The sequence below is a fragment of the Uranotaenia lowii genome, chromosome 2 (genome assembly GCF_029784155.1).
Source record: "Uranotaenia lowii strain MFRU-FL chromosome 2, ASM2978415v1, whole genome shotgun sequence".
In the NCBI taxonomy this organism is placed as follows: Eukaryota; Metazoa; Arthropoda; class Insecta; order Diptera; family Culicidae; genus Uranotaenia; species Uranotaenia lowii.
This window is the reverse complement of record NC_073692.1, coordinates 425,764,298-425,786,516: the sequence shown is the minus strand read 5'-3', so window position 1 is coordinate 425,786,516 and position 22,219 is coordinate 425,764,298. Positions and strand designations below refer to the sequence as shown.

The window sequence follows — 22,219 nt, the reverse complement described above, 5'->3', positions numbered from 1 at the left end:
GGTCAAAAATTCGGACCCCTCGAGCCCCCATTACTGAAAACAGTGACTGGAGGATTGGTCCCACCATGAGACCCAGACTTTGGGCCAGTGCCATGTACGAAATGGTTTTGGTTCTTTCGGAAAGTCGCGTGGCTGACGAAATGTAAGCTCGTCCAACGGTCACAGCAGATGTGGCGACTCCAACGAAAGTGCGCGAAAGCAGAAGAACGTACTTTTGATCACTTTTGAATTCTCCCGCGAAAGCATAGATGATGTTGGCCACGGTGAATATTACTGCCAGCAGCAAAAGTGGCACCCTGATGGAGCTGGATTTGTTGCTCCACCAGCCGATGAAAGGACTAAAAAGTAGCTGCCCTAGTGGGGGCGCCATGAAGAGATATCCTAGAAAGGCCTTGCTAGCCGAAGGTTCCAACTGCAATCAGAAAATAATCGATATTTGCAACAAGGAAGACACACTTGATGGTTGAATTTGTGCATTACTGAAGTAAGGAAAGGCCACAAGCCCGTTGCGACTATCCCAAAGGAAAGAAACATCAGGAAACCCATATAGTACAGCACCCGTATGGAAATCCATCGTTCTCGATATTCGGCCTCGGTTTCCAGATCCAAGACACGTTCCTTTTCCGGTTGTTTCAGCGAAATCAGTTTCACTAAGCTAGCCATCACTCGCGTCAATCTACCTTAACTCCGATAAGTCATAAGTAAGTACTTTCAAGCATATCACAATAAAACGTATTCGAGTAAGTAACTGGACTTAAATTGTAACACGGTCACTTTGTTCCCGTTCGAGTGCCAATGTCGAACTGATCCGTTGCAACCCCGATCGAAGGGGGGTTGTGTTTCTTTATCAAGATGATGACGCCTTGCCAGTAGAAACGCTTGTCACTTCCTGAACCCGCCGTAACATTGCTTGCTTAGTGAAAGCGCACAGGTTTTGGGGAATCGTTTCAATTTTCCAGTTTGGAGGTTATCCCGAACTTGATTGAGAGTAAAGCGATAGGATCCTGCGACCACACCGGTCAAGCTCCAGGGGAGAAATAAATCTTGAATTTTAAATTGGAATCGCATTCAGCTGGCGGGTTGACGGGCTGAATGGCTATCTATAGTTCGTATTTAACTACCAAACTAAGCGCATGGAGTGTGAGTAAGTTCACACGGTGGGTTGTTGTTTAGACGAAAGTGAATCCAGGAACTAAAATACGGTTTCGGACTTTGAACTTTGAATAGAAATTGTTGAAATAAATGTTTGTGAATGAGCTATCACACAGACGAGACGAGTTACCAAATTAACTGGATTTAAATTATGTATAACTGCTTGGCTGCTTTTGGGAGTAAGCGTATCCCGCTTTAAAACAATTATACAAAGATTCGTGAGGAATCTTTAAATGGTATAATTGATCAGACATTACATTCTTTCACACTGAAAAATACATAAAGAAAATTTTCCCACATTCACGTTAATCTCATGCAGTATTCAACATCTAAACCCAACGTGTTCAGTACTATTATTCGTTCCTGACGTAATCAATTATTGGGAGGGTGACCTGTACATTCTATGACAAATATCTATAGTAGTTTTTTTTCTATTGCTACACATTCGTTAACATATCATAAATTTGAACAGCCTCCGCCCGTTGACAGAAAGCCGGACCCATGCCTAGTTCCCGATCGACTCGACGATTTCGTTACTTTGTGATCTCCACGCGAAGCAATTAACTCCCAATTAATAGCTTGCAATCATACAAAACCTTTCACTGCCTATGTTGCTATGTTGACGTTGGGTCGATGTACTCATTTCTATCTGATCTTCCAAAAAAAGCATAAATATGTATATTGTCTTATGTTTATTTTTAAAAAATGTGTGGTTTCAAAGCTGATTTTCTAAACAACTGTTGAAGAAATACAAAAGAATGTGTCCTAGGCAATGGAGCCGGAAACGGAACATGCACCCTGGAAGCAGCCCTACCTATTGGATAGAGAGATTGGCGGAACGCCTCCCATTTGACGGCGAAGCGGCTATCTCATGTTGTTGATCATAATTTGCCATCTGAACGACAAAACGTTACCGCAGCGCTGCATTTGAATACTTGTCAGCTAACCAGCCAGCCAGTCAGCCAGTCGGTATCGGACAGATGGAACTGTGCTGATATTGAAATTGCTATCAGCATGGGCGGCCTAAGCCCCGCAAGTGCCGCTTATTTATGGGAATCTCGTGAACTGCCAACAATTTAATCAAAAGTGTGTAAACAAGCATCGATCGTTGGATGACTGGCTGCCGAGCTAAACGAACCTGATGCCATGATTATGCTCTCGTCAAGTGTTGTTTCTATTTGTTTAGGGAAATTGCTAGGCACCTGCCTAAAGTATCCATAGGACGAAGCAAACAAATGCGTCCATTAAAGCATAAGATCGGTATTAAAATGAAATCATAATCTGTGTCTTACACGTTTTAATTTAAAAAAAGGGTGAAAAATAAGACCATTTAGAAAATGTTACTCTTACATGAAATGGCAATTTTTTCATTCAACAACTGCTATCAGATTGCAATAGGGTGCGTACATATGAAAGCACTCGAAAAATTATTTCCATAAACACGTGATTGTTCTCAATGAGCTCACGTTTCCACTCACCTACACATTACGGTGATAATATAATTTGCAAAGCTTATCAATAACTATCGCGATGGCTCAATTTGTGTTCTGAAATTTTGACAATTGGGCTACTTCGAATCGTGTAAGTATCCGACACTTCATGATAGCCAAAGTCTTAGAATCAATTTCGAAAAAAATTAAAGTGCTTTAGTTTTTGGAACGTAGCCAAATAAAATCAGAATCTAGATATAAATGAATGATTTCAAAATTTTGAGCAGATAATTAAAAAAATAATTTTGTAACATACTGACGAAAAAAGAAAGCAAGACAAAACGACAAAAATGACCGAAAACAAAAGAAAAAAAAACAAAAAACAAAAAAAACATGTTTGAATAAACAAAACGACAAAATATGATCACAACAAGAAAAAACGTTTTTGAGAGATTATCCAAACAATTTGGCAGAATATATAAGATTTCAATTCCGTAATTTTTGCAATTTTCTTAATTCATGTCATTTTTGTATTTCCTTCATTTTAATTATTTTAATTATTTTAGTCATTTTTGTATTTCCATCATTTTAATTATTTTAATTATTTTAGTCATTATTGTCATTTTTGTCATTTTTGTCATTTTTGTCATTTTTGTCATTTTTGTCATTTTTGTCATTTTTGTCATTTTTGTCATTTTTGTCATTTTTGTCATTTTTGTCATTTTTGTCATTTTTGTCATTTTTGTCATTTTTGTCATTTTTGTCATTTTTGTCATTTTTGTCATTTTTGTCATTTTTGTCATTTTTGTCATTTTTGTCATTTTTGTCATTTTTGTCATTTTTGTCATTTTTGTCATTTTTGTCATTTTTGTCATTTTCGTCATTTTTGTCATTTTTGTCATTTTTGTCATTTTTGTCATTTTTGTCATTTTTGTCATTTTTGTCATTTTTGTCATTTTTGTCATTTTTGTCATTTTTGTCATTTTTGTCATTTTTGTCATTTTTGTCATTTTTGTCATTTTTGTCATTTTTGTCATTTTTGTCATTTTTGTCATTTTTGTCATTTTTGTCATTTTTGTCATTTTTGTCATTTTTGTCATTTTTGTCATTTTTGTCATTTTTGTCATTTTTGTCATTTTTGTCATTTTTGTCATTTTTGTCATTTTTGTCATTTTTGTCATTTTTGTCATTTTTGTCATTTTTGTCATTTTTGTCATTTTTGTCATTTTTGTCATTTTTGTCATTTTTGTCATTTTTGTCATTTTTGTCATTTTTGTCATTTTTGTCATTTTTGTCATTTTTGTCATTTTTGTCATTTTTGTCATTTTTGTCATTTTTGTCATTTTTGTCATTTTTGTCATTTTTGTCATTTTTGTCATTTTTGTCATTTTTGTCATTTTTGTCATTTTTGTCATTTTTGTCAGTTTTGTCATTTTTGTCATTTTTGTCATTTTTGTCATTTTTGTCATTTTTGTCATTTTTGTCATTTTTGTCATTTTTGTCATTTTTGTCATTTTTGTCATTTTTGTCATTTTTGTCATTTTTGTCATTTTTGTCATTTTTGTCATTTTTGTCATTTTTGTCATTTTTGTCATTTTTGTCATTTTTGTCATTTTTGTCATTTTTGTCATTTTTGTCATTTTTGTCATTTTTGTCATTTTTGTCATTTTTGTCATTTTTGTCATTTTTGTCATTTTTGTCATTTTTGTCATTTTTGTCATTTTTGTCATTTTTGTCATTTTTGTCATTTTTGTCATTTTTGTCATTTTTGTCATTTTTGTCATTTTTGTCATTTTTGTCATTTTTGTCATTTTTGTCATTTTTGTCATTTTTGTCATTTTTGTCATTTTTGTCATTTTTGTCATTTTGTCATTTTTGTCATTTTTGTCATTTTTGTCATTTTTGTCATTTTTGTCATTTTTGTCATTTTTGTCATTTTTGTCATTTTTGTCATTTTTGTCATTTTTGTCATTTTTGTCATTTTTGTCATTTTTGTCATTTTTGTCATTTTTGTCATTTTTGTCATTTTTGTCATTTTTGTCATTTTTGTCATTTTTGTCATTTTTGTCATTTTTGTCATTTTTGTCAATTTTGTCAATTTTGTCAATTTTGTCATTTTTGTCATTTTTGTCATTTTTGTCATTTTTGTCATTTTTGTCATTTTTGTCATTTTTGTCATTTTTGTCATTTTTGTCATTTTTGTCATTTTTGTCATTTTTGTCATTTTTGTCATTTTTGTCATTTTTGTCATTTTTGTCATTTTTGTCATTTTTGTCATTTTTGTCATTTTTGTCATTTTTGTCATTTTTGTCATTTTTGTCATTTTTGTCATTTTTGTCATTTTTGTCATTTTTGTCATTTTTGTCATTTTTGTCATTTTTGTCATTTTTGTCATTTTTGTCATTTTTGTCATTTTTGTCATTTTTGTCATTTTTGTCATTTTTGTCATTTTTGTCATTTTTGTCATTTTTGTCATTTTTGTCATTTTTGTCATTTTTGTCATTTTTGTCATTTTTGTCATTTTTGTCATTTTTGTCATTTTTGTCATTTTTGTCATTTTTGTCATTTTTGTCATTTTTGTCATTTTTGTCATTTTTGTCATTTTTGTCATTTTTGTCATTTTTGTCATTTTTGTCATTTTTGTCATTTTTGTCATTTTTGTCATTTTTGTCATTTTTGTCATTTTTGTCATTTTTGTCATTTTTGTCATTTTTGTCATTTTTGTCATTTTTGTCATTTTTGTCATTTTTGTCATTTTTGTCATTTTTGTCATTTTTGTCATTTTTGTCATTTTTGTCATTTTTGTCATTTTTGTCATTTTTGTCATTTTTGTCATTTTTGTCATTTTTGTCATTTTTGTCATTTTTGTCATTTTTGTCATTTTTGTCATTTTTGTCATTTTTGTCATTTTTGTCATTTTTGTCATTTTTGTCATTTTTGTCATTTTTGTCATTTTTGTCATTTTTGTCATTTTTGTCATTTTTGTCATTTTTGTCATTTTTGTCATTTTTGTCATTTTTGTCATTTTTGTCATTTTTGTCATTTTTGTCATTTTTGTCATTTTTGTCATTTTTGTCATTTTTGTCATTTTTGTCATTTTTGTCATTTTTGTCATTTTTGTCATTTTTGTCATTTTTGTCATTTTTGTCATTTTTGTCATTTTTGTCATTTTTGTCATTTTTGTCATTTTTGTCATTTTTGTCATTTTTGTCATTTTTGTCATTTTTGTCATTTTTGTCATTTTTGTCATTTTTGTCATTTTTGTCATTTTTGTCATTTTTGTCATTTTTGTCATTTTTGTCATTTTTGTCATTTTTGTCATTTTTGTCATTTTTGTCATTTTTGTCATTTTTGTCATTTTTGTCATTTTTGTCATTTTTGTCATTTTTGTCATTTTTGTCATTTTTGTCATTTTTGTCATTTTTGTCATTTTTGTCATTTTTGTCATTTTTGTCATTTTTGTCATTTTTGTCATTTTGTCATTTTGTCATTTTTGTCATTTTTGTCATTTTTGTCATTTTTGTCATTTTTGTCATTTTGTCATTTTTGTCATTTTTGTCATTTTTGTCATTTTTGTCATTTTTGTCATTTTTGTCATTTTTGTCATTTTTGTCATTTTTGTCATTTTTGTCATTTTTGTCATTTTTGTCATTTTTGTCATTTTTGTCATTTTTGTCATTTTTGTCATTTTTGTCATTTTTGTCATTTTTGTCATTTTTGTCATTTTTGTCATTTTTGTCATTTTTGTCATTTTTGTCATTTTTGTCATTTTTGTCATTTTTGTCATTTTTGTCATTTTTGTCATTTTTGTCATTTTTGTCATTTTTGTCATTTTTGTCATTTTGTCATTTTTGTCATTTTTGTCATTTTTGTCATTTTTGTCATTTTTGTCATTTTTGTCATTTTTGTCATTTTTGTCATTTTTGTCATTTTTGTCATTTTTGTCATTTTTGTCATTTTTGTCATTTTTGTCATTTTTGTCATTTTTGTCATTTTTGTCATTTTTGTCATTTTTGTCATTTTTGTCATTTTTGTCATTTTTGTCATTTTGTCATTTTTGTCATTTTTGTCATTTTTGTCATTTTTGTCATTTTTGTCATTTTTGTCATTTTTGTCATTTTTGTCATTTTTGTCATTTTTGTCATTTTTGTCATTTTTGTCATTTTTGTCATTTTTGTCATTTTTGTCATTTTTGTCATTTTTGTCATTTTTGTCATTTTTGTCATTTTTGTCATTTTTGTCATTTTTGTCATTTTTGTCATTTTTGTCATTTTTGTCATTTTTGTCATTTTTGTCATTTTTGTCATTTTTGTCATTTTTGTCATTTTTGTCATTTTTGTCATTTTTGTCATTTTTGTCATTTTTGTCATTTTTGTCATTTTTGTCATTTTGTCATTTTTGTCATTTTTGTCATTTTTGTCATTTTTGTCATTTTTGTCATTTTTGTCATTTTTGTCATTTTTGTCATTTTTGTCATTTTTGTCATTTTTGTCATTTTTGTCATTTTTGTCATTTTTGTCATTTTTGTCATTTTTGTCATTTTTGTCATTTTTGTCATTTTTGTCATTTTTGTCATTTTTGTCATTTTTGTCATTTTTGTCATTTTTGTCATTTTTGTCATTTTTGTCATTTTTGTCATTTTTGTCATTTTTGTCATTTTTGTCATTTTTGTCATTTTTGTCATTTTTGTCATTTTTGTCATTTTTGTCATTTTTGTCATTTTTGTCATTTTTGTCATTTTTGTCATTTTTGTCATTTTTGTCATTTTTGTCATTTTTGTCATTTTTGTCATTTTTGTCATTTTTGTCATTTTTGTCATTTTTGTCATTTTTGTCATTTTTGTCATTTTTGTCATTTTTGTCATTTTTGTCATTTTTGTCATTTTTGTCATTTTTGTCATTTTTGTCATTTTTGTCATTTTTGTCATTTTTGTCATTTTTGTCATTTTTGTCATTTTTGTCATTTTTGTCATTTTTGTCATTTTTGTCATTTTTGTCATTTTTGTCATTTTTGTCATTTTTGTCATTTTTGTCATTTTTGTCATTTTTGTCATTTTTGTCATTTTTGTCATTTTTGTCATTTTTGTCATTTTTGTCATTTTTGTCATTTTTGTCATTTTTGTCATTTTTGTCATTTTTGTCATTTTTGTCATTTTTGTCATTTTTGTCATTTTTGTCATTTTTGTCATTTTTGTCATTTTTGTCATTTTTGTCATTTTTGTCATTTTTGTCATTTTTGTCATTTTTGTCATTTTTGTCATTTTTGTCATTTTTGTCATTTTTGTCATTTTTGTCATTTTTGTCATTTTTGTCATTTTTGTCATTTTTGTCATTTTTGTCATTTTTGTCATTTTTGTCATTTTTGTCATTTTTGTCATTTTTGTCATTTTTGTCATTTTTGTCATTTTTGTCATTTTTGTCATTTTTGTCATTTTTGTCATTTTTGTCATTTTTGTCATTTTTGTCATTTTTGTCATTTTTGTCATTTTTGTCATTTTTGTCATTTTTGTCATTTTTGTCATTTTTGTCATTTTTGTCATTTTTGTCATTTTTGTCATTTTTGTCATTTTTGTCATTTTTGTCATTTTTGTCATTTTTGTCATTTTTGTCATTTTTGTCATTTTTGTCATTTTTGTCATTTTTGTCATTTTTGTCATTTTTGTCATTTTTGTCATTTTTGTCATTTTTGTCATTTTTGTCATTTTTGTCATTTTTGTCATTTTTGTCATTTTTGTCATTTTTGTCATTTTTGTCATTTTTGTCATTTTTGTCATTTTTGTCATTTTTGTCATTTTTGTCATTTTTGTCATTTTTGTCATTTTTGTCATTTTTGTCATTTTTGTCATTTTTGTCATTTTTGTCATTTTTGTCATTTTTGTCATTTTTGTCATTTTTGTCATTTTTGTCATTTTTGTCATTTTTGTCATTTTTGTCATTTTTGTCATTTTTGTCATTTTTGTCATTTTTGTCATTTTTGTCATTTTTGTCATTTTTGTCATTTTTGTCATTTTTGTCATTTTTGTCATTTTTGTCATTTTTGTCATTTTTGTCATTTTTGTCATTTTTGTCATTTTTGTCATTTTTGTCATTTTTGTCATTTTTGTCATTTTTGTCATTTTTGTCATTTTTGTCATTTTTGTCATTTTTGTCATTTTTGTCATTTTTGTCATTTTTGTCATTTTTGTCATTTTTGTCATTTTTGTCATTTTTGTCATTTTTGTCATTTTTGTCATTTTTGTCATTTTTGTCATTTTTGTCATTTTTGTCATTTTTGTCATTTTTGTCATTTTTGTCATTTTTGTCATTTTTGTCATTTTTGTCATTTTTGTCATTTTTGTCATTTTTGTCATTTTTGTCATTTTTGTCATTTTTGTCATTTTTGTCATTTTTGTCATTTTTGTCATTTTTGTCATTTTTGTCATTTTTGTCATTTTTGTCATTTTTGTCATTTTTGTCATTTTTGTCATTTTTGTCATTTTTGTCATTTTTGTCATTTTTGTCATTTTTGTCATTTTTGTCATTTTTGTCATTTTTGTCATTTTTGTCATTTTTGTCATTTTTGTCATTTTTGTCATTTTTGTCATTTTTGTCATTTTTGTCATTTTTGTCATTTTTGTCATTTTTGTCATTTTTGTCATTTTTGTCATTTTTGTCATTTTTGTCATTTTTGTCATTTTTGTCATTTTTGTCATTTTTGTCATTTTTGTCATTTTTGTCATTTTTGTCATTTTTGTCATTTTTGTCATTTTTGTCATTTTTGTCATTTTTGTCATTTTTGTCATTTTTGTCATTTTTGTCATTTTTGTCATTTTTGTCATTTTTGTCATTTTTGTCATTTTTGTCATTTTTGTCATTTTTGTCATTTTTGTCATTTTTGTCATTTTTGTCATTTTTGTCATTTTTGTCATTTTTGTCATTTTTGTCATTTTTGTCATTTTTGTCATTTTTGTCATTTTTGTCATTTTTGTCATTTTTGTCATTTTTGTCATTTTTGTCATTTTTGTCATTTTTGTCATTTTTGTCATTTTTGTCATTTTTGTCATTTTTGTCATTTTTGTCATTTTTGTCATTTTTGTCATTTTTGTCATTTTTGTCATTTTTGTCATTTTTGTCATTTTTGTCATTTTTGTCATTTTTGTCATTTTTGTCATTTTTGTCATTTTTGTCATTTTTGTCATTTTTGTCATTTTTGTCATTTTTGTCATTTTTGTCATTTTTGTCATTTTTGTCATTTTTGTCATTTTTGTCATTTTTGTCATTTTTGTCATTTTTGTCATTTTTGTCATTTTTGTCATTTTTGTCATTTTTGTCATTTTTGTCATTTTTGTCATTTTTGTCATTTTTGTCATTTTTGTCATTTTTGTCATTTTTGTCATTTTTGTCATTTTTGTCATTTTTGTCATTTTTGTCATTTTTGTCATTTTTGTCATTTTTGTCATTTTTGTCATTTTTGTCATTTTTGTCATTTTTGTCATTTTTGTCATTTTTGTCATTTTTGTCATTTTTGTCATTTTTGTCATTTTTGTCATTTTTGTCATTTTTGTCATTTTTGTCATTTTTGTCATTTTTGTCATTTTTGTCATTTTTGTCATTTTTGTCATTTTTGTCATTTTTGTCATTTTTGTCATTTTTGTCATTTTTGTCATTTTTGTCATTTTTGTCATTTTTGTCATTTTTGTCATTTTTGTCATTTTTGTCATTTTTGTCATTTTTGTCATTTTTGTCATTTTTGTCATTTTTGTCATTTTTGTCATTTTTGTCATTTTTGTCATTTTTGTCATTTTTGTCATTTTTGTCATTTTGTCATTTTTGTCATTTTTGTCATTTTTGTCATTTTTGTCATTTTTGTCATTTTTGTCATTTTTGTCATTTTTGTCATTTTTGTCATTTTTGTCATTTTTGTCATTTTTGTCATTTTTGTCATTTTTGTCATTTTTGTCATTTTTGTCATTTTTGTCATTTTTGTCATTTTTGTCATTTTTGTCATTTTTGTCATTTTTGTCATTTTTGTCATTTTTGTCATTTTTGTCATTTTTGTCATTTTTGTCATTTTTGTCATTTTTGTCATTTTTGTCATTTTTGTCATTTTTGTCATTTTTGTCATTTTTGTCATTGTTGTTATTTTTGTGGTATTCGTGATTGGTTTTCATTTGATTCCATGCGAATTTTGAATCAAATTATTTCAATTTCAAGCTCTCAACCATTTGTTTTGAGTAACCAAAAAAGATTTAAATTTTACTTTTACTAGGGTGCTCGGAAACCAAAATGATATCGCTGCAGATTACCTTAAAACGTTATCCCATCTGCTACACATTACCTTAAAACGTGCAGATTTGTCATTGGCGACACGTCCGGATGTCTTTATCAACTCATCTGTTTTCTATTGAAATTATCATGATTGAGAGCGTATCTGGAAATTGCGCTATAATAATATCAAACTCATCAAAAAGAGGAGGAAGAAGCCTATCAAAAGCGTGACAAGTGACTTGAATTAAAAAAAAGTCTACAAATACCAAACAGAGCACGACGAAGAGACTTCATTCTGTTACACCGTACCTCACCTGAATGTTTATCTAGTTTCTTACAATGCAAGCGATTTCAAGTGGCTCGTCAATAAAAAAACGAAGGTAACATTATTTGTGGGTTTTTTTACTTTCTTTGGAAAGGCAAAATTAGGACGACTTTTACTTATTCAATTTTGGAACGATGAAACTTAAAAATGTTCCAAATCTCTTCTACAAGATATTATTTTAATTTGTGTTTTAACCACAGACATATAGTTAACCACATGCTCAAGAATTATCTTTCAGATAAGATTAGAATTTGAAATTCAATTTCTATGCTACTAAAAGAAATCAATTGGCAGTACTCACGTTTGATAGCCAGAATAAACGAACATCAAAAGGGCGAAAGCTACCAACATCAATAAGATCGCCAAATGCTGCAACTCCAGTGTCTTGTAGACATCCTTTTTATCGGTCACTCCTAAGCCCTTCATTGCTTCCTTCACCGCTATCAGCTGATCTTGGAATATCGAGGGCAGCATCAGTACTAAATTAACGACTCCCAAAACTGCGCAGAACCAGCCACTTGCGGTGTATTTACATGTTAAGCCGGAACAGACCCAGGACTCTGTATCCTTCCTCGCCGAATATGGCAAACAGAGATTGGAACACGGATCCAGCCAAAATTCCAAGAGTTTGAGCCAGTGAAAGTATGGACATGGTCATGGTACGCTCGGCAACTGTAGTGGCCGATGAGACATATGCCCGATAAATCGTGCAGCAAACCGACGAAATTCCTACCAAAGCACGAGCTGTTAACATCACATATTTCCGGTGCACCGGAAATTCTTCGACAGTAGAATACATTATCTGTCCAATTATGAACAGTATCAAAAACAAGGCCATTGGCATTCTTATGGACGACAACTTGTTGTTCCACCAGCCAAACAGAGGGCTGCACACCAGTTGCATTAGCGATGGAATGGCGAATACATAAGTGAGAAATACTTTCCCAGCATCCGGATCAACCTATGTAAGTTCAAATTTGTCAATGCTTGAAATTTTCAGCCAATACGACCTGCAATACTCACTGAATTCAGATAAGGCCAAACGCTGGTTCCAATAATGGAAAATGCCAAATAAACCAAAAAACCGTTGAAGTAGATGATACGTATTGAGATCCATCGTTTTCGGCACTCTTCCTCGGTTTCCAAACCCAATGTACGATCACTTTCTTTCTGTTGTGTTTTCCAAAAATTTGTTGAAGGCGCCATTGCGCATTCGTGTTAAAAAATCACGAAAATCGATTACATAAAACCCCAATACAACTCGAATCACTTCGATTTCCAAAAAGCAACTACAAGTCATGGTGCAGAACACTTGTTGGACAGAGCAAGAAACCATCATTGCTTACATTTTCAATTCTGATTCCCTATCGTTCATCCGTCCGTTCGTTTCGTCACTGATAAGAACGGTTTCAATTCAAAATACTAAGCCCCTATCAATGATGGCTGAATGAGCCTCCTCCAGTAGCGAGATTGATATTATAAAATGACCTTAGTCATTACTATTGAGCGCGGTTTTTTTTTGTTTTTGCAAACGCTATCCACCTTACAGGTGGAAGTAAGCTCCCTTGTATTATGGTTTCCATTGCTGTCGCTAAATTACTTTTGTTTCTTCGACGGAAACATAAAAAAAAACACTGTTCAGAAAAAAATGGTTCATTGGAGAAAAAGCCAAATTATTCAAATAGCTACTCTTTTTCAACACCAGCGATAAAAGAAAATATAAATTTGCTTCAAACAACATTGTTCTAAGTCAAAATTTTGTGGAAAGTAAGATGTTTCACGAAAACATCTTAAGTCAACATCATATTCGATTCGGTGTGAACAATGAATTTCACAATAAAAAAAAAGACCGAAATAAATTTGCTGGTTAAAGTTTTAAAACGATATTACAGTGTTCATGAAAATTATCACTGCGCCATAACAAGATTTCCACTTTCTCCCTTTTATTTTTTTTAACTTAAATCTTATCTTTCGATTCCGAGTCAGTTGAAAAATCCATTGCTATGCACCGATGAAGATCCAAGATCCATTCGAAAACGATCAATAACGAATCGGACGGCTCGAATATGTTAACACTTCAAACGATTAAACTTCACTACAGTCAGTCGCAACATCAAACAGTTGCGTGTGACACTTAATTGTATTTATTCAATTCGGGTAAATATGCTGATTTGTGCTTTTCAAAAGAAACATTGTTTTCTACCCTTTCTTGCGCAGCTCTTCGGGTACAATTCGACATTAGTGTGGCTCTGTGGTGAGAAATGTTGTGGCAACGACTTCAGAAAGTTCGTTGGACGATCTTTTCCGTTGATAATTTAACATTGTTTGAATCGATTTTATTTGAAAGACCTTTCAACTAAGTGATGGAGGTTCACTTAAGATTTTATTGAACTTGTTTAGGGGATAAGTGAAAATTCTTGGATAAATAGCAGGTTTGTTTAATCGGGATTTATAGGAACTCTTTTATTTTCAAAGCTTGTGATTCCAACTAAATAAATGTAGCTCTCATGGTCCGCAGATGATCGAAACGGGTGCAATATGGAATCAAAAAGTTCACTTATGGATCATTGAAAAGCACGAGGATTACCGAAGCAACACAACGAATCAATAATCTCATACCAATTTTTCATCAAAAATTCACATGGTTTGTTCGTTTATGTCGTTCATTTCCATATTAGGATTAAGTAAATCAGAGAGTAAAGAGTAAAATAAGCCTTTGCGAACACTACCTCTACTCAAGCTAGGTTCTATTGTATTAGCATAGGGTTGCCAGAACTTTTCCCGCACGGCTCCGAGCCGGACAAATTTAGGCAGTTTTAACTTAAAACCTGGCAAAATCCGGGCATTTCATTGCAAAATATGTAATCCAAAATCTATGCAATATCCGAGCAAATTTGGTCAAAACTCAGGAATTATTCAACAAAACTCTAGAAGAACAACAATTGATTTTTTTTTTTTTCATTAAAACACATCAGCAGATTTCAAATCGTATTGAAAGCTCAGGGGCCGTCCACATACCACGTGGACAACTTAAGGGGGGTGGGGGGTATGGAAATGTCCACGCTTGTCCACGGAGAGGGGGGTAGGGGTTTGAGTCATGTCCACGTGGACATATTTACTTTCAGTTTTTTTTTTCTAAAGGTGAATAAATATTAAGTTGTTTAGATCAAAATCTTAAACTGGCATACCTTGCCAGTTTAAGAATAAGTAGCTACTTGAAAGCAAGTGATAAATATGATAATTAAGAAATTTAAAATTTAAAAAAAAATTTATATCAGGAAATTCTTATTCGGTTTTACAATTTCAGCCATTCCTATAACAAAAAGGCACAAAGTGGTGTTTTCTAACTGTCAAGTTATAGGTATTTAAAATAAAAACTTTTTTAAATGTGTCCACGTGGACATCCGGGGAGGGGGGTAGGGGTTTACCAAATGTCCACGCTTGTCCACGGAGGGGGAGGAGGGGGTCAAAAAACTCATTTTTCTGTCCACGTGGTATCTGAACGGCCCCTCATAAAAAACCGTTAATGATGATTTAATATTTCCTCAATTTTTGTTATTTATGACTAAAAAAATTTTCTAAATAAAGTGGCACAGTCCATCCTTTTTCCGGGCAACAACGTCCGGGCAACCGGGCCGAACCGGATTTTTACCTAATTTTATTTTAAATATCCTGGCAAGTCCGGATAAAACGGGTCAATCTGGCAAGCTTATACTAAAAGCAGCAAAATAAAAGTATAGTCCAATAAACCGCAGTCGAGTGAAGTACCTTTCCTATGAAACGCTGTTCTCCAAAGCTAATAAAGTGTACTTCTTGCAACGTGTTTTTGAACTAAAGGGACTATACACAAAATTTAAAGTAATATGTTTCATCTTTTTATCACCACGACCAAGAAATGGATCATCCCATACCAAGTGACAGTTAAAATGCACCGACCCTCTCCGATTTGGCCCTCGGATAACTTATTGTAATGTAAATAAGAATAATTCAAAGTTTTGGGTGAATCGGACCATCCCCCTCCTTATGGGAGCCCCCGCATTCTTAAAAATTTTGCATATTTTTCCTAAAAACAGATACTTTCTTTGAAACCGATAACCAGATACTTTCTCAGAAACCGTTGAAGTTAGAAATAAGGTAAAACCCTTGTTTTGAAGGTTAAGTTATTGTCATCAGACAACCCAGCAAATAGAGAATTGTATTAAAAATGGTAGCTCAAATCATTACAATGTTAATGCGAATCGCAATTCCTACAAATTATATAAACGATCATAAAATCGTTACTAAAAGTCGGTATAAATCGGATATGATAGAAAGTCCGCCATGTTTGCCAATTTTTTCTCTCGCGCGAGATTCAAGTGACGAAACAGCCTAGTTGTTCTCTCTGCGACAAGCAGTGCAATCAAATTGCTAAAAATCATATGGATCATTTGGAAAAATTGTCCTATGAGAGAAGGCGCATATTTTTTCGCTGGCAACGGTTTGCATGCATCAAGAGCAAAACTTGTGCTCTCTCGCATACTTTCAGGATGTACGAATAAGGTGTCGAATATCTTCCAATTTGTATAATTCTCATCGCTTAACACGTTCTTCGCCATGCTCATTTTGGTAGTTTTACAAGCCAGGCCCAAAGAAATTCTCGGAGCGAGAAAGTAAAGAAGGAGAACTCCAAGCGTTGCAACGTGTGGCTTAACTGAGCGGCTAGCTTGAGTAAGAGAGCGTCACACGTTGTTGATGTGACGGAGCCTCCCAGGAAATATAGCCGTCACCCGAATTAAGCCAGAAGTCAAAAATATGTATTTATATTGCCTCCACTTTAGTGGGTAAATGCTGTTTTTTCGAGTTTTATGCGATGATTCTACAATGTATATGAAACATATAACAAAGTTTGTGGCGAAATATAGCTACAAAAATGTTTGCTAAGAAATTTCGGTTCCTAAAATAGTAGGGGAGAGTGGGGTAACGTGGGCCATGGGGAAACGTGGGCCACTTCAAATATCTCAGCTGTGTGTTGAGATAAAAATCCCAATCCCACTGTCATCGTCGTCGCTTTGCCTAAGCATGTTTTTCTATATGTTGTTGACTTATGTACGTATCATATGCTTCTTTTATGAAACTAGCCTAGAAAAAATTACTTACATAATTAAACAAGCACCTGCAAAAATGCATCCGTGCAAGACCTCAACTACATAACAAAAATATGCACATACGCTTATGATCTTGGTTTTGTCATGTACTTTCACATGGAAAAGGAATTTTCGATGAAACATAAATAGGTCACACAAACGCAGCCAATATCCAAATCATTGCTTGTGGGGAATCGTGGGCCACATTTTGTGGGGTATCTTGGGCCACCTATATTTTGGGGTTTTTATACACGTTCTGAACTTAAAATACGTTATTACTATTTGTAAAGTATTCTTATGCAAAATGAAGAATTATGAAAAATGTTTTGTCCATCTTTTCTAATGCGATTGAGACGAACAAAAATCCTATATATGGAATTTTGCCGAAACATTCGCGAGCCAGGTTTTGGAATCTATTCGATCATACACAACTCTCTTTTTAGTTTCCCCATCTGAAATCGCTTTAAAATAACTAAATGAATAATGAAATTTCAGTTTTGGGTCAACTCATAAACTTTGAACGTTATCTAGTCAATTTGGATTTGGTGGCCCACGTTTCCCCACATTTTTTTCAAAATAAAAAAAAATACTTTTTTTAAAACAGTCAAAACTCGGAAAATTAATGTATTTAAAAAATAACAAAAAATGCCTAATGATACCTCAAAAATGTAGGAAACCTTTCCATTATTTTTTTCATTTTATCTTTTCTAATAAAGCAGTTATGAAAGAAAGAAAAAAAGTGGCCCATGATACCCCACTCTCCCCTACTTTTTCAGATCTATGAATCAAAAAACATGAAAAAAAACATTGAAATTACACCTAAAGATACGTTTTAACATAAGACATTAGACTGAGTCGATTTAAGGTCATTTTAGAATTTCTAGAGTTTAGAATTTAGAAGGAACTTTAAATCAGTCATGGATCCCCGTTTCATAAATAACCTTATGCCTGATTTAACCATGCGTATTTTAAACGATGTGGCAATAGATTTTAATATGTGATAGGCTTATAAACGCACATATAGGCCAACGAAAAAAAATATTTTCAACTCGCTTGAGTACCATTCACTCAGCCAAATGTGAACTTTGAATGCTTTTGTAACTATTGTCATGTGAGTCATGTAAGATGTGAAAGATCGTCATAACGAACATTTGAAAGCATTTTTTACACAAATCTCATAAACAGCGGCATCTTTAAAAAAAAAAATTAAACCTACTAGGTATATTTTTCAACGTTTCACCGTATAGATGCCAGAATGTATTTATGTATAAATTCCAAGTAAGCGTGTTAAAAGAAATAAAGTACACGTTTGCATAGAATAGTTTTCAATCATCACACAAAATGCAAAAAACAGTCTCTGAAAAATTATGATGATGAAAATCAAGATAACTCCAAACCATGAAAACAAAATTCAATTAAACTGATGCACGTGGAGAGCCAATCTTACTTGGACTCTGCCAAATTGAGTCCAATAGATAGAGATAACCTAATAAAATAATACCATTTTCCTGAGCCCATAACCTCTAGACAACCGCTGTTCATTAACGAACTATATGTTCCAAGATTTCAACTAAACACAATGTGCTTTTTGGACGCATCGATAAGACCGAAAGTGATCTTTCGTACTGGTTCATTGAGCTTCATATCAATTTCAAATTTTATTGCTTTGTTCTCAGACTTTTATGAAACGGGAGCATACTAAATGCGGTGAGCGTTATCATGTGAATGTGCAGTACTCAACGATTTGAAAGTATATTAAGAATTACATAACAAGTGATATTGAATTCCGAAATACTTACGTTTGATATGCAGAATAGACGAACATTAGGAGTCCAAAAGCCAACACCATCAAAAACGTTGCCAAATATTGAAGTTTAAGCGATTTGTACACATCCTTGCTGGTGGCCATACCCGTACCCTTCATAGCTTCCTTAACGGCGATTGCCTGATCTTCGAAGATGCCAGGCATCATAAGGATGATGTTAATGACACCCAAAACAACGCAGATCCATCCGTTGGCGGTGTACATGTTAAGTTGGAACAATCCAGCCACACGATATCCCTCCTCACCTAGCAACGCAAACAGGGACTGAAAAACGGATCCTGCAAGCAATCCGATGGCTTGTGCAAGTGCCAGATAGGACATGGTTTTGGTCCGTTCTGCTACTGTTGTGGCCGTCGAAACGTATGCCCGATAAATGGCGCAACACACGAAAGCAATCCCCACAAATGCTCGTGAAACAAGCATATAGTGCCTTCGATGATCGGGTATTTCCTCCAGGACGGCATAAAGTGTGTTTCCGATCACGTAGATCACCAAGAAGAGGAGCATAGGCATTCGAATGGACGATAGTTTGTTGTTCCAATATCCAAATCCCGGAGCAAACACCAGCTGCATCACGGATGGTATTCCAAAAACATACGATAGGAAAGTTTTGGTGGCTTCTGGATCTAACTGAAAAAGTACAACAATTATGTGATTCCATTCAATAAATAAAGATCCAAGCAACTCACGGATTTCAAGTAAGGCCAAGCGCTAGTTGTAATATTTCCAAAGGCCAGGTAAATAAGAAAACCATTGAAGTAAATAATCCTGATAGAAATCCATCTTTTACGATACTCTTCGTCGGTTTCCAGTCCTAACGCGCGATTTCGTTCAGATTGTTTCAACGACAGAAATTTGACCCATTGAGCCATACTGAGAAACACTGATAATTAGCAACCGAACTGATCGTAAATTAAAACCACGTTTTTAAATTTTGATTTATAACCGATCCTTACAGTGAACTGCACGCGATGAAAGTAATTATAGAAATGAGAACCCATCATCCGAGATTACGCCTTCGATGAACAGCATGCGTTTTGATTGTATGGAAACCGATCGCCGCTCTTGAGTCTGCTAATGGCTAAAGTTGATAAGCATCTTGCACTGGAAGCAATTCCGCAGTTCCCGTTTGAACATACGATGTAAAGTGTTAAAAAAAGGGCTATAATCACACGTATAAACATAGCCAAGAATTGTCATCTTAGAGAAAAACAAACATTCTACAATTAGAACATTGCAATACCCTTTGAACAGTATCGGCATATTATTTATAAAAAAAAACTCTTAAGTAGCGATTGAGCCAATAAAAATATCAGACTTAAGTTTTACGGATTTTGTTCGATTGTTAGAGGTTTTTCTTCCGCAGTCGACTTTTCGTTTCCATTCAGTCTCTCCAGTTCCTCGGGACTAGCAACAGTTTTCTCTGCGGTGGCGTCCAACTTCCGATTCATCGTCGAAAGTTCTCTGCCCTCCATTGGGTTATCGTACTCGAAAGGAATCAACCGATCCCTGAAAATACAAAAAAAAAAGTTAGATGAATATTTATCTCACGAGGAATGGGCAAACCTTACCTTACAAACCACAACCAAAGCATGGTTGCGGCCATCATAACAGCTGTGCTTCCGAAAGTCCAATACAACCCTAACTTGGTGTATATAGTTGAAAGAAATACAGGACCCAGTGCTCTAGACATGCATCCGGAACCAGTCATGATTCCCATCCAAGTTCCCTGAGGTCTAGGGCCAAGAATTTTTGAAAAAATCGTAGTAATTAAGGTCACACCAATGGGATACCCAATGGCGGTAAATGTGTAACCGATCAAAAATTGTGATATCGTCATGCCATTTGTCGTCTTGCACCATTCTTGAGTCACCGGGCATCCCAGTGTCATTTGTTCCAATTGTATTTTCGGGCCATCCGTTGAATTGTCGGCGAAATCTATCCGAGTCAAATTTGAATAAACTTCCGTAAAGTTCGATCCATAAACATACAACTGAGCAACTGGCGCTGTGTCGTTATCAGGGTATGCCAACTTTGGAGGATTACTATCCATTGGAATGTAAACTGCTCGACCGAGCACCATGAGGAAGAATCCACCCCACAGCAAAACATTGTGCTCTGGGAATCTCTTGCACAACGGTCCTATCAGAACGAATGTAACACTGGCAATAATCGCTCCAACGGCCATCACCCAAGCCATGTAGTAAAGAGCTTCTGCCTTTGTCCAAGCAAACATGTCCATTGTTAGTGGCGTGGCTAATCTAAAATTCAACAAATCAAAAATTAGCTTTTCAAAATATAAATGGGAATTGAAACTAAATTAACTTACGTTTCCAAAAACACAAAATTGAAAACCAATATGAAGAACGCGAATATCAACGACCAGGCAGAAACGTAGTCAGGTTTCATAATTTTCCACGTTTCCTTTTCGGATTCCATGCCTTTCAGAACCATTGCTTCTTTGGCCGCGATCCGTTTCTCCTTGAAAATGAATGGAAGGAACAGGCAGAAGTTGATGATGCCCATGAACACGTTGATCCATCCAGTTGCCGAGTACATGTTCAGATGCAAGTTATTTCTGAACAGAGGAACGCCCTGATCTCCAAGGGGCGTCACGACTCCCTGCAATGCTGGACCCACAATAAATCCCAGCGTCTGTGCCAGAGACACCATCGAAACGGCACCAGTTCGTTCCTTAACCTTGGTAGCTGCCGATAGATACGATCGACAGACGGCGATGTTTGAGGAGCTTACTCCAATCAGGAATCTCGAATACAACATCCAATACTTTTGATGAGTGCTGAACACCTCTAGCGTTGAGTATATACCGCTAGCAATCGAGAACAACGCTAATGAACACAGTAGTGGTAACCGAATCGACCCAAGCCTGTTGCTCCACCAACCCACCAGGGGGCTGAAAATCATCTGTCCAACGGGATTAGCGGCCACGATCCAGCCCATGAACTCCTTGCCAGCATGAGGATCAAGCTGCAATAAAAAGGGTTCAGTTAAAAAAAATCTATGCTAACATCCAAGTATGTTCAAACCTTGTCCAAATATGGCCAGACGCCAGTGAGGATGATGCTGAATCCCAGGGACATCAGGAACATCGTGTAGTAGATCACCCGGATCGAGTTCCATCGGGCGGTGTACTCAGGGCCAGTTTCCAACCCATCCTCCAGATCCTCGGGTGAAGGTCGTTTGATGAACGTGCGCTTGAGGAATTCCATGATCTGCATTTCATTGCAAAGCGTAAGACAATCATTGTAGTATGTTTTAAAGCCTGAAATTTGTCGCCTCCTCCCACTTTTGAATAACGCCAAAGATTTTTATCGTCTTTGAAAAAACGTTTAGATTGATAGCTTGAATCCTACAAATGGTACAATAATGTTGATTGTGTTTACAGATCATCAACGAGGATGACAGGTGTTGAAAACGAGCCAAGAGCGTTTATGAATAAACTTCTTATTGACCAAGGTCCGATTGGGGAAAGAATCTGTTGAGATTTGAAATATCGTAGCAATCGATGGGACAAATAAAAACATACACATAATTAAAAAACAATTAGATATGTAACCATAGGGATGGTTATACTATAAATATGATGTTAAGATAGAAAATAAAGTATTCCAATTTGTACCCCCAAGTAGTGATCTCTCCTTTCCACTACCCAAGTGCTGCACAACAGGTTATGAACTCAGTACTATGGAATGGAGAAGCAGCGGAATCAACAGTGGCTAGAAGTGCCAGCGCCGATAGAAAGACAACGAGCCAAAGCCCGGAAGGACAACGAACCAGAAACCATTGGGAAGTTATCGAGGCAGAAAGATCTTCGATGCAGAGCCATAAGAAGGTCGTTGAGCCGGAGACCGTGGAAGGTTGTCGGACCAGGACCCAACTGGAAGATCATCGAATCGGGAAGCCAGGTGGAGGTCGACAAGCCATGGGAGGTCGTCGGACAGGTGCCACGGAAGGTCGTTTGGTCGGATCCTTAGAAAGACCGCAAGTCGGGAGTCAGGGGAAGGTCGTCGTGCCACTGGGAAGTCGTCGGACCGAAGCCACTGAGGGATCATCGGACCGGTGTCATGAAACATCGTTGGGTTGGGTCTATTAGAAGC

General features: G+C 33.3%; 2 protein-coding genes and 1 pseudogene across 2 annotated transcripts in view; all 3 read right to left on the bottom strand.

Annotated features, from left to right (window-relative positions):
• Positions 1–11,426: 11,426 nt before the first annotated feature.
• On the bottom strand, positions 11,427–12,444 carry LOC129743490 (major facilitator superfamily domain-containing protein 8-like; annotated as a pseudogene).
• Positions 12,445–18,071: 5,627 nt separating this feature from the next.
• On the bottom strand, positions 18,072–19,218 carry LOC129746973 (major facilitator superfamily domain-containing protein 8-like). The gene is made up of 2 exons (XM_055740962.1): positions 18,791–19,218; positions 18,072–18,731 (listed from the first exon to the last, which is right to left on the bottom strand). Exons 1-2 carry the CDS (start codon positions 18,971–18,973, stop codon positions 18,072–18,074), a joined length of 843 nt encoding a protein of 280 aa, XP_055596937.1. The 5' UTR covers positions 18,974–19,218.
• Positions 19,219–19,327: 109 nt separating this feature from the next.
• Positions 19,328–22,219, bottom strand: part of LOC129746971 (major facilitator superfamily domain-containing protein 8-like) — a 23,028-nt gene continuing 20,136 nt past the window's right edge. Inside the window, exons 2-5 of the mRNA XM_055740960.1 lie at positions 21,149–21,334; positions 20,431–21,089; positions 19,673–20,362; positions 19,328–19,610 (exon numbers count right to left, since the gene is read on the bottom strand). Of these exons, the coding sequence (XP_055596935.1) occupies positions 19,427–19,610; positions 19,673–20,362; positions 20,431–21,089; positions 21,149–21,331 (1,716 nt within the window). The 5' untranslated portion in view covers positions 21,332–21,334 and the 3' untranslated portion in view covers positions 19,328–19,426. The remainder of the gene's footprint in view (positions 19,611–19,672; positions 20,363–20,430; positions 21,090–21,148; positions 21,335–22,219) is intronic.

Coding starts and splice junctions, on each gene's coding strand:
- LOC129746973 (XM_055740962.1), bottom strand. CDS start 18,973: ATGGCTCAATGGGTCAAATTTCTGTCGTTGAAACAATCTGAACGAAAT. Junction 18,732..18,790: donor CTTGGCCTTACTTGAAATCC/GTGAGTTGCTTG, acceptor GTACTTTTTCAG/TTAGATCCAGAAGCCACCAA.